Source organism: Passer montanus, unplaced genomic scaffold, assembly GCF_014805655.1.
Source record: "Passer montanus isolate IOZ18808 unplaced genomic scaffold, ASM1480565v1 scaffold38, whole genome shotgun sequence".
Taxonomy (NCBI): domain Eukaryota; kingdom Metazoa; phylum Chordata; class Aves; order Passeriformes; family Passeridae; genus Passer; species Passer montanus.
In genome coordinates this window covers 8,996,495-9,011,729 of record NW_024368596.1, presented here as the reverse complement: position 1 = coordinate 9,011,729, position 15,235 = coordinate 8,996,495, and the positions used below count along the sequence as shown (strand labels likewise).

Genomic DNA, 15,235 nt, shown 5'->3' with positions numbered 1-15,235 from the left:
AGTGTTATCTAAGGCATAATTTAACAAACAAACAAAAAAGAAAACCTACAGAAAACCAAAACGTTGATGAACTTTTCACCTGAAATACTGATTAAATGTTTTGCGCTGCTGACATATTTTAGGTGACTTTTAAAAAATCCCTGAAAATATTTAATGTAAGCTGAAATTTCACTGATAGTTCAAAGTATATTAAGTATCTGGGAGGAGTTATTTGCTTGTGTTTGAGTTTTTTGTTGGTTTCAGTTTGTTTGCTTCAGTTTGGAAGGTTTTTCTGGTTGGTTCTGTTTTTTGGTGCTTGGTCTCCCTGTCAGCATTTCTGCTTTCTTAAGGTGTAGTGGGGTTTTGTACATTTTAGAGACAGATTTCTGATGAGTGTTCTCTGTCTCACACCTGTGCTGTATGTTTCAGTGATACATGAAAGTATTTGTAGAATTTTAGTAATATTCTTTGTAGATTTTGCTTTTTTCCATTTAAATTGCAAAAGTATTCAATTTTTATATTTTAATACTAAATGGGCAAGTTATTTTTCCAATATTTCCAGTATGTTCAGTATACTCCACATACTAATTTCTCACTTTGTCTAATGTAAGACACTTGTAATGGCTTTGCTGTTTACTGTGAGATCTTCACCCCTGACTAAACATACAAATTGCCATTGATAACCCATTTTTACTTCTCTTTATTGGGCTCAATCAGTGGGATTTTTGTTTTGTTTGTGAACAAGTAATAAGTATCTGAGAAGTAGGATTTTTCTACCATCACAGCATATTAGAACAAGCAGGTTCATCTCAAGATAATTTTGAGTTCAGCTAGTAAGGTTCCCCTGGAGCAGTGCACAAATGGTGCTGCAGATCCAGACATGATCAGTCTTTTACAGTCCTTTATTTTCTGTGATGAGCTAAGTCCTGAATTCTGTTCTCCTGCATGTCCATCAGTTCAGGTTTTTGCTGTTAAAGCCCAATTGTTTGCCCTGAAGTACAAACAGGTCAAAATAAGTCTTGGAAAGTGTTTTTACATGTCAGTGTTTTTGCTTGGAAAAGTGTTTTGTGAAATCTCAGAACTGAACAGTGATTTCAGCAGCTATGAATGGAGGAATTAAACTTTGATTGGGTGGGGATTTATTTTGTTTGTTCTTTGTTTTCTCAGAGGTGGGGGGTGGAAAAAGCTTTATAAGATATGGATTGGATAGGGAAAGAAAATAGTCTTATCATTATTTACAGCAATATAGGTGTGGAAAGTAAAGTCTAGGTATTCTATCAATGCTATACAGCTTTTAAATTGTGCTTAGGTTTTTTTTTTATTTTAAAAAAATTATTGGCAAATGTAAGAACATGTTAGTGCAGCAGTACTCTCCTCACCACTATGTGAGTTCTTTCCATTTCTGTTCTAAATGGATACTTTCTGAAAGATTAATGCTGATCTCTTGTTTACTTTTCACACTTGGAAAGTTTTTGGGGAAGGAAGATTTCTGTGTATGAAGTTTGGGGAGGTGTTTGTGGAATTTTGGTTACTTTCTCATTCATTTAAGAAATTCCTCTTAAAAAAAAGGGTAAAAAAATTGTTCACAGGAGAGTTTTCCATCCCAGAGTAGCATAATAGGCAATTCTGCTGCTTGCTATTCCCCAAGTAAATGAATAAAAATGTCCACAAATAAATGAGTACCTTTAATTCTGTAATTAAAAATAAATAAAGCAGCTTTAAAAGTAGTATCTTCCGACTAAATTGTTCTTAGACTAGATTAATCCCTGGTTGCTAGTTCAAGATCTTTCAGCTTGAGACTCCTCAGAGGAGAGAGGGTATTGGCTTTGTTCAGTGTGCAAAGAATCTTTTATTCTGCCTTTTCATTTTAGTAATAGCAGGTATTTTGATAGTTGTGACTACTTTTTGTTGGTTTGCTTGTTTTACTTAATCTAGCTGTGAACTTTTAGCTGTTTCTTTGAGAGTGGCTGTCAGCCTAATTGTTAAGCTGTGTAGTACATCATTCAGGATTTAATTTTTCTATACACTGTAAGTATGCCTTTGAAACAATGAGATGGGTACAGTTGTGTACCAAATGACTGTATAATTAAAAGTTAAAGAATACTGAGGTTAAATTCTGAAAAATAACACATCTTATTTCTTACAAAGCCAAGTCCTAGGCTGCAGAGATCAGACACAGTTTGCCATGGATATAACGAGTGTGAAATTCACATTCATAATGGTCCCAAATGTTTATTCCTGGATACTTCAATTTATATATAATGGTCACTGAAAAATTCCTAGAAATGTTTTTTTTAAGATGATGGTTAAAAAGAGCATAAGGTAAATAAAAGGTATTTCAAATTTGAAGATACTTTTTTTTTCTTTCACATCTTTATGTACAGGCAAACAAAACAGTTGAACCAGTATGCTGTGTTTCAGATCATGCTTTATGAACTAGAATAGTTTACTAAAGTGTATTAATCATACATGTTGCTGTCTCTGAGGCTGTAGAAATACCATTAGAAGTGTTTGTAGTTTTACACTGTTCAAAGAGTCTTAATATTTTCCTGACTAAATACCAAGGCAGACCCTCAGTGCAAATGTATTCGGGTTGTCTACAGCACTTACTGATATTTCTCTAGTTCAGTAATCTAGATCTGTCTTTAAATTTTACAGTTTCTGCTTTGAAGAAATCACTGCTGAGACCATGTGTTGGCTTAAAGTTTATCATGTAAGCCACAGTTCATCCAGTTGAACTGTAATGGAACATCTTCTGTTGTAGCTTACTCTTTTTTAATCAGTTTTAACTAAGGTTAGAGTAAGCAGATTGTTCTTGTCATCATTTTGTAGTTTTTGAGTTTTCCCTCTGGCAAAGTACTTGATAACTAAAAGTTGTTACAACTAAAACATGGAAGAAGAGATGTAATTGTGAGGGGGTTCTAATTGCAAACATTTCAGATGAGAGATTTTTTTTTGTACCATTTATAAGGTCTGTTCTACACGTTTTGTATCTTGACAGTTTCTTTGCACTTCAGGGTGCAGAGGCAGCCTGTGGCTGATGGAGATGGAGTGGCCCAGTCCCAGGGAGCCTGGGGCTTGCCAGCTGCATGCAGCCTCTCCCACGTGCCCCTGCTGCTGAAAGGGAGAAAGGAAGAGTGTCTTTATTTCAATTACTTGACTTACTGACTTGAGACATTCTGCAGCCTACCTGTTCATTAGCTACAGCTTGTATATCCAACCTGTAAATGTGATTTTAAAAGTATGGACAGTCCTTTAATAGTTTTCCTAGCAGTGCAATGTTACTTGTCTGTTACCAGGTTATTTTAGTCTTGACAAACCTTATCATTGGTACAAGATGGCAAGGTCTGTTTCCTTGAGGTTCTTTTGATGAAGTTGATGCCAGTTATTGTGACACAAAAAGGTACAAAAGCCCCCTGTCATGGTAATGTGGGATATCTTGAGGTTCAAGTGGGAGTTTGCCATTGAATTAACCTTAAAGCTTAGGTATTAGTAATTTTTTCCTTGGGTGTCTGGCAAGATCAATAGTGTTTTCTAAACATACTGGTAGGTGATATGCAAGCATATATACAGTCAGAGAATTCACCTTAATAAACACATTTGTGTACAGTAATAAAATGTTTTACCTTTATATCATGACTTCACTAATGTGGGTAGAATCATATGAGCTTCAGTGGTGTTGCAGCTTTTGTGACTGTAAGATAATTTAAGTCCTGATGGAGGTATTTATAGATATTTGTAGCTATTTCATATTTGTAGAAGGTCAGGATCTAAATTTGTCTCCTCATCCCCTTTTGCACTAGGATTGCAATTAACTTCTCAATAAATAAACCATTGGGTGTGGAGGGTCCCCTCGATAAGTTAGGTTAGATAGCTGAAATGAGTGTTTTCTTCTAGCTTAATGGCTTGTCAAAATGCATTCCTCCCCTACCAGTTCAGGCAAGAAAAAGATTAAAAGTATTAAGAGTCACCGTAGTTCTGGCATGTTGTGGTTACACAGATTTGGAAAGTGCACTTGATAAAGTGCTTCAGCTGGACCTTCCAACAGTACCATAGAGATAAATCTCTTGATGACTGGAATTTCACGACTGTTTTCCTTATTTGTGCCATTTAGACCAAGGTTTTCAGTATCCAGCCTTGTAACTGTTACAGCCACCTGAGCTTTGCTCTTTTCTTTTGCAATTGAAACAAACCTGAAGTTATTATCAGCTTTTCAGATTTGAATATGGAGAAATCCTACAGTGACATCCAAGGACTTCCATCAGAATTGTGCAGCACTTTGTGCAGCAAAGCTTTGAGACAATCTAAAGATACTGGTTGTTCTGCCCTGTCTATTTATACTTGGCTGACAGAAAATAGCCAGGAAAAAGGTTGTTCATGCCTGGCTAGAAAATACCCACACCCGATTACAGTGGATAGTAGCAATTTCTTTGAGACATTGTTTGAGAAACAGTACTTACTCATTTTCACCCTGTTCTGTTTTCAAGTAATAGTCAAATTCTCCAAACATGTCTGGTAACCACAATGTTTGCCTTGAACAGGAGTTCCTTGCAGGTCTTCTGAGCTGACAAAGTCAGGCTTTATAAAAACTGCTAAAATTAGCCAGCCCTTCCCTGCTGAGATCATAATATTGGAATAGACTCTCATAAATGGTGTGGTTTTTAAATTTAGTATAAATCTAATAGAGCACACTTTGTTGGGATGATTGGATGTGGTGCTTTCAGAAACTGCACCTTTATTTGCTTGCTGAGTTTTCTTTAGATTTCCATCCCTGGGCAGGCCATAGGGTGGGAAAGTATACAATGGAGAATGCAAGAGCTTTAAAGAGCTCCTAAGCCCTAAGCTTGTGCTCTGTAATGAGAAACTAGCACTGGTAAATATTTGCTGGAAACTTACACAGTGTGTGTGGTACTTCACCAGCTGTGGTTCAGTTGAGTATTTTTAATAACTGGGTTTTATTTTAAATAAATATATTTATTCACAGAATTTTCTCAACTAGTGCCACATAGATTCATATTTGAGTTTTGTCTTTTGAGGGCACTCTGGCATGAAGTAGTCTGTAGATTTGCTAAGTGTTTCCAGTTTTGTTTCTATGATCCAGCCACCTTTTGCAGTGACAAGCCAAGGACAAAGTCAGTAGCTAGAAATCAGTGTTAGAATAATTTGTCAGTTTTAGAGGTTGAGACATCTCCACAGATGATGTGCAGAAACTCACATATTCTCAAGGTCCATTTTAAACAATTATTTGTATTTAATTAAAACTTAAACCACTGCCTAATCATTTTTCCCTCTAAGTTCTGTTCCTTTAAGTGCAATAATTTTAGATACTATTTAGCAGAAATTGGTTAGTAGTGATAGTGTTTTTTCATTGGTTTTTTAAATATAGAAATCAAACTTATTAATTAATATATTAGACTTCTCATGAGCTGTGTGATCATTCTACAAGAAGTAATTGCATACTACTAGGTGATTAATGACTCTCTATTTGCCTTTTCCGGAGAGTGTGCTGGTAGTCTGTTGAAATATATATATACACACATTTTTTTATGGCAGCCTTGGACTTTGACAACTCATGCCTTCCTTTACAGGGCACAAAACTATGGATAATAATGGAATACTTGGGTGGAGGGTCAGCTTTGGATCTTGTAAGTATATGATTTTTTTTTGCATTATAAGCATCTATGAACTTTGTTTCATTGTGGTTTTATATCATTTTATAAAAATAAGTACATGGAGGCAGCTGATATTATATCATTGCTATGTGGTAATGGTCTAAAAAGTGTGAATTTGAATGGTAGTCCTGTCACACTGAATATGTGTTAATTTTTCTATTTTGCTCCTTGTCTGTAAGCATTAGGAACCATCCATTTGTTTTCAGTTCTCAGGGTTTTTTTAGTTTGAGAAGTCATTTTTTTGCTGTATGTTTGATGGAGGATTGGGGTCCTCTGTCCATTGCTTCCTACCTCCTCCAAGAAGAATTCATTGCACTCCAGTAAAAAACATTTCCTTTAGGTTTGAGTCTCAGGAATGAATGAGGAATGTGTCCACAGACAGTTAATTTTAACTGGTTAAAAGATGTTGGGTTTTCCATGTTCAGGTATTTTCAGTTAAGCATGAAAGTGCCTTTTACTTCAGATAGAGTGGCATTCATGGAGGGTGTAGCCTGGAGAGTGCACAAGCACAGTCCACTGAGTGTGAATGTGGTTTCCCCATGGTTTCAGTGCAGCTCTGCCTCAGCTGCAATGCTACAGACCCACCCTTTCCTGTAAGATTATATAGCTCAGTCTTTGTGTGATTCTGAAGGGAAAATACCATGTCTTCACTGTTACATAATGGTAATAATTATGTTTTCACTAACAGGGGTCCTGTCTGTGAGAGCTTGACTTCACAAATCTATTTAAACTTCTTTATCAAGTTACATCACATCAACTCATCAAAAGCGTAGTAATTAGGTGTAGCTTGTGGTAGTTTGTAGCTGTAGAACTTGGCCCTTTTGAGGAAGGGGCTGTGAGATACTCTAGCACTTTTGAGTGTAACTGATTGTATTCTGTGGAGTGTCAGAAACAGGGAAATAGCTATTACTAGTGCCAATTTAAATCACTGAGCCTGTAGAGGAATAAAATTTTAGAAGAATAAAATTTCATATTTGCCTTGTTTGCCATACCATAATTTCATGGTTTCACTGTTTTGGTGCTGTGTTGTTGGTACTTTTTTGATTGCTCACTTTAATTTCTTTTGTTTTATTTGCATAGCTTTCTAATGTGCAAAGTTTACACTTAATCCATTAGCAGCTTTATAGTAGCATGTTATGTTCTTGATACAAAAGCAAACCTGGAATCAAAAATACTGGGACAAGTAGGAACTGCATCATTAAATTTAAACCCCATAGTCAACAGATTAATCTATTTTGAAATCAGTTGGTTTTCTTAATTTACTTAATCTAAATTGCAGAATTCAGTCTGCTAGTTTGCTGCTTGTAGGGAAAGACAACTTTGTGGAAAGTTACTTGTTGCTTTTCTTGTGCTTTGCATACTGAGGGCAGCACAGACAGTGTATGTTTTAGGAGTAAGAGCATTTTCAGTGTATTGGCAGTAGAGGAGATGTGAAGGTGATCATTCAAGTGGCACCTATTTCAATTAGAATACTGACATGTTGCATTAATTTTGTTAGTTCTCTAATTTTGAAAAATGTTTCAGGTTTAAGATTTAATTAAATCAAAGCAAGGCAAAAATTACATACAAAACTAAAATTATTTTAATGTGTTTCTTTTCTGAAGCTGCGTGCTGGCCCATTTGATGAGTTCCAGATTGCTACTATGCTTAAGGAAATCTTGAAAGGTCTTGACTACCTACACTCAGAGAAGAAAATTCACAGGGATATAAAAGGTGTGCAACATTTCAAATGTTACTTTGTTAAAACTTTTAAAACCATAAAACAATATTCTAATTAGTTATTATGTTATTTCCCCTTGGCAGCTGCCAATGTCTTGTTATCAGAACAAGGTGATGTTAAGCTTGCTGATTTTGGAGTTGCTGGGCAGCTAACAGACACACAAATTAAGAGAAATACCTTTGTTGGAACCCCGTTTTGGATGGCCCCTGAAGTTATTCAGCAGTCAGCATATGATTCAAAAGTAAGTATGAGAGTAGAATTTTTTTTCTTTGGTTTTGTATCTGGTTATCCAACAGCATTTGTTTTGATTTTTTGCTTTTAGCTCTGTTAGTATGGGGAGAAAAAAGTAAAATGGTGATGTCATGTCTTTTTCAGAGCAACTCCCTGAATGTGGGGTGGTTGGTTGATTTGGTTTCAATTCAATGTTTTACATTTAATTCAAACAGTAATAAAGTACTCACAAAGTAAAATGCCACCAGAACATGGCAGTTCATTTAAAGCCAAGACGGTGCCCAAAGTGTTAATTTCTTCTCACATTTCTCAGATGGTATTTCTGAGGATCCATGTAATGCTGAAATTTTTAGCACAGGTCTTGAGAAGGTAAAAAGTAACTTGGTGGCTGTGGCTTAGTAGCATTGTGGTACCTTGTGCCTTTCTGTGTCATGAGATCTCTTGATGGATCCCTAATTGCAAAGGAGAGTTTCCCTATGTGAACTAGCAGTAGAAAAGCAGAATTCTTTTATGTTTTTCTGAGAGCTGAGAACTGGTGCTAGCAATGACAATAAGGAGGGAACAGTCCCTTCATTATTCTGTTGTGACTTACACTGTGAACTTGGTGTTTCAAGTCTAACTAGTTGTCAGTAATTCTCCAGCTAAATTCATCAAGCAGTCTGTTAGGAAAGAAATTAAGTGATCCCCTGCTGGATTTGATTCAGCTTTCTGCCTTGTTCATTTAGAGTGAACTGTCAAACAAGGTTGGATACCTAAACAAACTCTGAATTAGACATAGGAAATTTGTGGTAATTTGTCATTAACATATGGAAAAGATCAAAGGAAGATCAGTATCTCTGAAGCTTTTCCAAAAGTGTGTAAATTTAGGTGTCCATTTAACTTGCTGGCAGTGTTAGAACACCAACTGCAACAAAAATGATGATCTGTGATGTTTGTCATTAAAGACTGATTAAGTCAGCCAGGTCTTGTGAGTCAGGTGTTCCTGAAGTGTTAGAAGGGAATGTTTGCATTATCTATTTAGGCCAACATTAATTTTATTCTTTAGATGCATTATATGTGAAGATGTCAGTTATTGAATACTTAGTCATGACAGCCCATAATTTTGTACTAACAGTCCCTTTTCCCCTCTCAGGCTGACATTTGGTCACTGGGCATCACTGCAATTGAACTGGCCAAGGGGGAGCCTCCCAACTCGGATATGCATCCAATGAGAGTTCTGTTCCTCATTCCGAAAAACAATCCTCCCACTTTATTAGGAGACTTCAGTAAACCTTTTAAAGAATTCATCGATGCATGTCTGAATAAGGACCCAACATTTGTGAGTAGATAAATCTGTGTGCATGTGTCTGTGGATGTTTCAGTTTTGTTTTCTGCTCTGCTGTGCTTGTGAAGTATTTTGCTGGCATTGTGCATCTTCAGTGATTGAAATCATTTTAGGGACTATACTTTGCACTGTGAATTTTAGCATTGCTTTTTATATCTCTGTCTCTATCCTAGTTTGTTTTGTTTAAAATACTCAAAAGGAGGAGGGAGAATGCTGAAAGAAAATGCAGTGGCAGAGGCAGATTTGTAAAATGCACTCTAAACTAGGATAATGTCAGAAGAGAAGCTTTAACAGAGGAGAGAATCATCTGAAATCCTTTTCTTCAGCACAACTTTTGCTGTCTGAATTCAGCTTACAAGGAAATGTTGCACTGGAGAGTTTTCATTAGTCATTTTCCTGGGTGTGACCTTCTAACGTAGAAGGATAAGCTGTATAGTCTATGGGTGACTTGATCATATTTTTAGCATGCTCATAAATGTGGATTACTGGCTTTTGTGACTTCCTGTTTCACTAATTTCCTGATATTATACAAGTTAGCTCTAGAAGTCTGTTGTCTTACTAAGTCTTCCCTATTAGCATTTAAAATCATGAAATGTTAGCATAACATTAAATATTTAATGTGTTTCTTACAGCGTCCCACTGCAAAAGAACTTCTGAAGCACAAATTCATTATGAAAAATGCCAAGAAGACTTCCTATCTGACAGAACTGATTGATAGGTTTAAGAGATGGAAAGCAGAGGGACACAGTAGTGATGAAAGTGATTCTGATGGTTCAGATTCGTAAGTTTATTTTACAGTCTTTTTTGGGTGTGTTTTTTTGTTTCAATAATGTTCTTAAATGTTGTTTGCTGCACCTTTTCTGTGTAATAACACCATTTCTGTACGTATGTTTCTGGTCCTTTTTTTAAATTGTCTTCTTCCAAGAAAACCCCCTGTATGGCCCTAAAGAATAACACATAAGTCAATCCAAGTGCTTGTTGCCTCTTTAAATGTTCTTTCTTTAAACTCAATTTCAGTTCTGTTTAAGTGCTATCTATTTGCTAGTGTGAGACTAGTGGTTGCACTGAAACCACTGAGTCACAGTTAGAGATATTGCGGAGCAAAGTTGAGGTGCATGAAGAAGTTTGCATAGTGCCTGTGGAATAACATGCTTTCTGTAAGTGTCTTGTTTTTCTGGCTATCAGATAACTCTTAAATGGGATGCCATGGGAGAAGGTAAGCCTTGTAGGTAGATACCATCTTCTGTTTGCTTTTGATCACATTTCAATTTATTCAGCCTCTTTTCAAATTCAGTTAATGTTTCAATACATGTTTTTCTTCTTATTTTAAGGAATACAGAACTCATCCTGATAGACTTGTTATGTATTTGGGTTACCTGTGCTTTCTTGGTGTTCTGTTGTGGCTAGTATTATGTACATCATGTCCTTTTTATTTCAGGGAGTCCAGCAACAAAGAGAATAATTCTCACCCTGAGTGGAGCTTCACTACAGTTCGGAAGAAGCCGGATGCAAAGAAGCTCCAGAACGGGACGGTACGTACAGACAGAGCAGGGAGACAGTGATAAAACTTAGTAACTTCACTTTTCATAAGAACTGACTGGTTTTTTGCAGTTCAAGAGATGTTAGTGATATTTCCTATGCCATGTCAGCCTCAAATGCAAAATATACTGCAGATGTACTGTGGTATTTGTTCATAGACATGGAAATTTTAAAGTCTCTTACTAGTGAGGAAAAACTGAACTGTTTTTCTGTTGCTGAATGACATTGTTTGAGATGTGTCATCAGGCATCTATTTCACCATCCCATAACACTTGTTGATGTACTGTGTCTTTGTGGGTTTTATAATGTATTTTAATCACTTTGTTGAATTTAACTCAACTTCCAAAATCACATGTACTGTGTTAAGAGGCAGTGTATATGTTGTATATATGTTGATGTATGTATGCTGGTGTAATCCATATTTGTTAACTTCTAGGATCAGGATCTTGTTAAAACCCTGAGTTGTTTAACTATGATAATCACCCCTGTGTTTGCTGAGGTAAGTGTTGACTTAAAAATCTTCTTTGAAAGTATTAGCCAAGTCTCTGAACTTTTTTGAGTTTTAACTTCTTTTGTTTCTCCTCAGCTCAAGCAGCAGGACACAAATAATGCTAACAGAAAGAAAGCAATTGAGGAACTTGAGAAAAGCATCAATGTGGCAGAAGCAACATGTCCAGGGATCACAGATAAGATGGTGAAGAAACTTATGGAGAAATTTCAGAAGTAAGTAGTTCAGTGATAAGAGGGAAATCTGCTATGTTCAGTGCTTTAGCTGTGTAATTACTGGTAACACTTCTGTCTGAGACTAAAACGAATACTAACAATTACTGTATCTGTCCTTGAAGTGCTGCAGCTTTACTGTAGTTGCCATATCTTGCTTCTTTAATTTAGCCTGCAGGTTGATCTTAAGCATATTTACAGGCAATAGGGGAGACAGAGAATCTTTTTCTTATCTCTTTTAGGAATGTTTTCTGGTGGGTTTTGTACTATAAACCAGTGAGATGAAGGCATGTACTACTTTAGTGATGCAGAAATATTTATGTGCTGTTTGCCTAGCTGAAACAATATCATTAACAAATTTTTTAACTTGCATTTTTTTATCTGTAGATTTTCTGTTAATGACTCATCCTAAGAAACTTCACACAATTGACTGCTGTTTCGTATGGACCCAGTGAAACCCACCAAAACTACTTCAAGCTTGGCAGTGCTTAGCTCATGAGCTCCTTGTGCCTTTTGGATCTTTGCAACATATTGATGGTGATTGAGGATTTGAAAGAACCTACTCAACTATTTTGTGGCAGTGCACATGGTTTTATATTTTCAGGAAATTATTTTGTAAAGAACAACTTTTAATATTGTAGTTTCACCTGTTTAATCTGATAAATGTTGAGGTGCAGTTTTGCTTTTAGAAATAACCATTACTTTAGTTAATAGAATGTGCAAGTACAGTATGTTTTGATGCTATTTTGTTCCTGTACATGGAGTTGTACAGGTCTTTTATATTCATGAGTTAAACTTTTGTAAATCACTAACAAGCTTCAGAGAAAAATAGCTTTTTCACAAGCATATTCAAGACATGTAATGTAGTGGCAAGGGTATTGCTGTAGCACCTGCTTCAACCAGCATATAGTTATCATGCCCTGAAAAACAAACCTGCAACAGTATCTATTTTAATTCTAAATTGGTACAGTATTTTAGGCAGCTCTATGATTAAATATATTTGAGAGCAATATGGCAATAGTTTGCAGGTGATATGTAGCAACAGGTCTATCCTGATGTACAGTCTGTGTATTACCTTTTAGAACAGGTTTTGAAGTAGTAACTCAATCTTATATCATCATGGTAGGAAAATTTAGAGCAATACAGTTGAGGGGGTGGGGCTTTCGGCAATAATGGACAGAACCTGAAGTCCAATTTAACTTAATTTAATTTTTTTTCCTCTGAGTCTACATGCCTGGGTGGAAGGGAGCCAGAGAAGCCGAGCGTCGCATGTTACGTACCTCACACGCAGGTATCGGTGTAACACCAGCGTTCTGTGTGGTGGTGTTGTTTCTCCTGTAAGATATTTATACTCATTTTTGTTCTGAAGTACATTCAATACAGTACATCGACATAATTTGTTTATAATTTTCTGAAAGTGTATTTTAAATATGTATTTACCAGTTAATATGCAAATAACTGAGTTATAGATATTCTTTCACAAAAAGGTAGTACTGTGCAGTACAGAGTGATTTTTTTTCATAAAAAGTAGGTAAGACTATAAAGTTGCTTTCAGTTATATATTTATGGTACTGCTAGATGGGTAATCTCTTCTGTTGTTTTGTTTTGATTTGGTTTTTTCCCTTTTTCAACCCAGTATGTATATTATGCTAAAGTTTTGAACTGGGATTGTTTTTCAGTACTTAGCTGTGGAACTGTTGGTGTAAATTTATTTTTGATAAAGGCTGGGTGTGTTTATTTTATGGTTCAGACCTGCACATTTTGTTTTTGCACAAAAGTCATTTTAAAGAATCTGAAATATATCTGCCAAATATTGAAAAAGTAATGGTGTGCAAGTAAATACTGCATTTTTCGTCAAATGTTGCCATTACATCGTTTTTATATAAAGGACACTTGTGAGAGATGGTGGTTAGATATGCCAAGGACAATTATTTTCAATGGTGCCTACACTGTAAAAAAAAATTACTTTTAACTCCTTGTTTTAATTTTAAAAAAAATGTTTCTGTTTAAAACTTTCATCTGCTATATAACTGAAATTCAATTAGAATTTATATCTGAGAAAAAAGTCTGGAAATAGTTTTTGAAAACAATAATGTTATGGATTAAATAAATATTTTTATAAATGTAAAAGCAGCAAAAGTTGTAAATACAGTTGATCTGAAGCTTTACAAAATAACTGCATCACAGAAACAAATTGTAGTGCTCCTCTAGCTTCTGTAGTTGTTAGTCTTGTAAATCTGTTTATAGATGAAGCTTATTTCAATGTTTTGGGGGGTTTAAAATGGTTTAAAAATAAATATTTAAGTTCTGTAAACTTTCATGAGCTTGTTCTGTTGTGCATCATTTTATCCTGAATTCCAGCAGCTGTGCAGAGGTGTGGATGTGTCAGGCACAGACTGGTGTGAGAAAGGCGCTCCCTGCCTGGGTGTTTGCAAAGCTCTGGTGCCCCACGCTGGCCTTGGGGACACCTCCCAGCTGCTGTGCCCCAGGGAATGCATGGAGCAGTCCTGGGGTCAGTTTGCTTCCTTTCCTAGAGAGGAGGCTCTGGGATGTATGAGCTCAGACCTGGCTGGCAGTTCAGTGGTGTCACGGCTCTGTCACAGCTCTGCCTGCCTTTGGGGCAGTGAAGGGACACCAAGTACCTGGTGTCCCCTTGACTTTCACCTCAGCAACCTCAACACAAACCTCATTTTAAGGAGCTCCGTATACATTTTTCAGAACTAAAAATATGTTTTTACTTCCATGTCACTTCCCTTAAGGTGTTCTTTTCCTGTGGCAGTCTGAGGGAAGTGCTGATGGGAATTCCTCCTGAGTTTTGTAACTGGTGGATCTACCCTGTTGACACAGGATCTTTAATCTGTGCAGCTTTACGGACAGTTCTGGGTAGGTGGGGTTAGTAAATGACATGGGGAATTGGAACCTGACATATTTGAGATAAAACTGTCATAAGCTGCTGAACTATGGTGCCTCTTCTTTTCCTGTGGGATGGGTGGGATGTATACCTACCTCGTGGGACAGCATGGGAAAAACTCCCCCATGTGTACATAACAGACTCATTCTCTTGTACTGCAGTCCATTCAAGAAGGTTCTTTTATTTATTTTTATTGTGCTGCATATGCCTGAAGTCTCTGCATAGTAAGACTATAATTAGCTCCTAAGAAGGGACATTTGTATTGCTGATTCCAGAAATGAGCTGTCTTTTTCCCATGTTTTAGTTATTGATGAACTGTAACTTAATCAGCAGTATTCTGTTGCTGGCAGACAGCTAACGGAAAGATAGATCCAAATATTCATGCAGGAACATTCTTCTTGCTCTTTTGGTTTGCCAGGCTTCCTGCTGCAGGTTGAGAATTGTTGCTGAAGTAATCTTATCAAAGTAGTCTGAATTGCAGAATAGAGAAATGTATTTGTTCTTGGGTAGATGAGTCCTTGATTAGTGTAACCACTCTTTAAGCCCTTGGTCTCTGACCCCTCTGTTATTTCTGTGCAGTGTAGTGCCATCACACCTGCTCTTGCCTTGCAGTTTCGACAGCTGACTAGAGAGTGCGTAGGCTTTAATGTGTTTGCACAAAGCCTAGTGATTGTTAAAAGTCTGATTTTTATCACGCTGTTTTATGACTTTAACACTGGAATAAAATTATTTTCCTCTTGGCAAAGTTTTAGTGGTGTGTATGTCGGCTTATTTCACAGCTTTATCTATTTTGTCTAAACCTTTATCTGTTTTATATAAACCAGATACTTCTATCTGAATGCTCCGAGTAGCTTAATGTTTTCCCACTGTGATGCTGCAGTGCCTTCCCCCCTTCAATAATCCCTTGTGTAAGGACTACAACAGTTTACATTTTCCACGTTCTGCTGTTTGTCTTTTACCACCAGCAAACCAAATCTTTCCATGTCCTCTCTCCATCCTTGTTTTCTTCCCTAGGGAAACAAAATCACTTCAACAGTTGTCCTTATCTCGGGGGTGATTAGGGCTGAGCAGGGAGCCAGGGGAAGGGCTTAGGCAAGGGTTGTTTCAATTGTTCCTTGACAAGTAAGCCACTGCTTACT

The 15,235-nt window shown here is 36.6% G+C and overlaps 1 protein-coding gene across 1 annotated transcript in view; it reads left to right on the top strand.

Annotated features, from left to right (window-relative positions):
- Window positions 1–13,505, top strand: part of STK26 (serine/threonine kinase 26) — a 28,352-nt gene extending 14,847 nt beyond the window's left edge. Inside the window, exons 4-12 of the mRNA XM_039717376.1 lie at window positions 5,568–5,624; window positions 7,256–7,364; window positions 7,455–7,612; window positions 8,735–8,920; window positions 9,559–9,707; window positions 10,365–10,458; window positions 10,902–10,964; window positions 11,052–11,188; window positions 11,573–13,505. Coding sequence (XP_039573310.1) covers window positions 5,568–5,624; window positions 7,256–7,364; window positions 7,455–7,612; window positions 8,735–8,920; window positions 9,559–9,707; window positions 10,365–10,458; window positions 10,902–10,964; window positions 11,052–11,188; window positions 11,573–11,597 — 978 coding nt within the window. The 3' untranslated portion in view covers window positions 11,598–13,505. The remainder of the gene's footprint in view (window positions 1–5,567; window positions 5,625–7,255; window positions 7,365–7,454; window positions 7,613–8,734; window positions 8,921–9,558; window positions 9,708–10,364; window positions 10,459–10,901; window positions 10,965–11,051; window positions 11,189–11,572) is intronic.
- The last annotated feature ends 1,730 nt before the right edge of the window (window positions 13,506–15,235 follow it).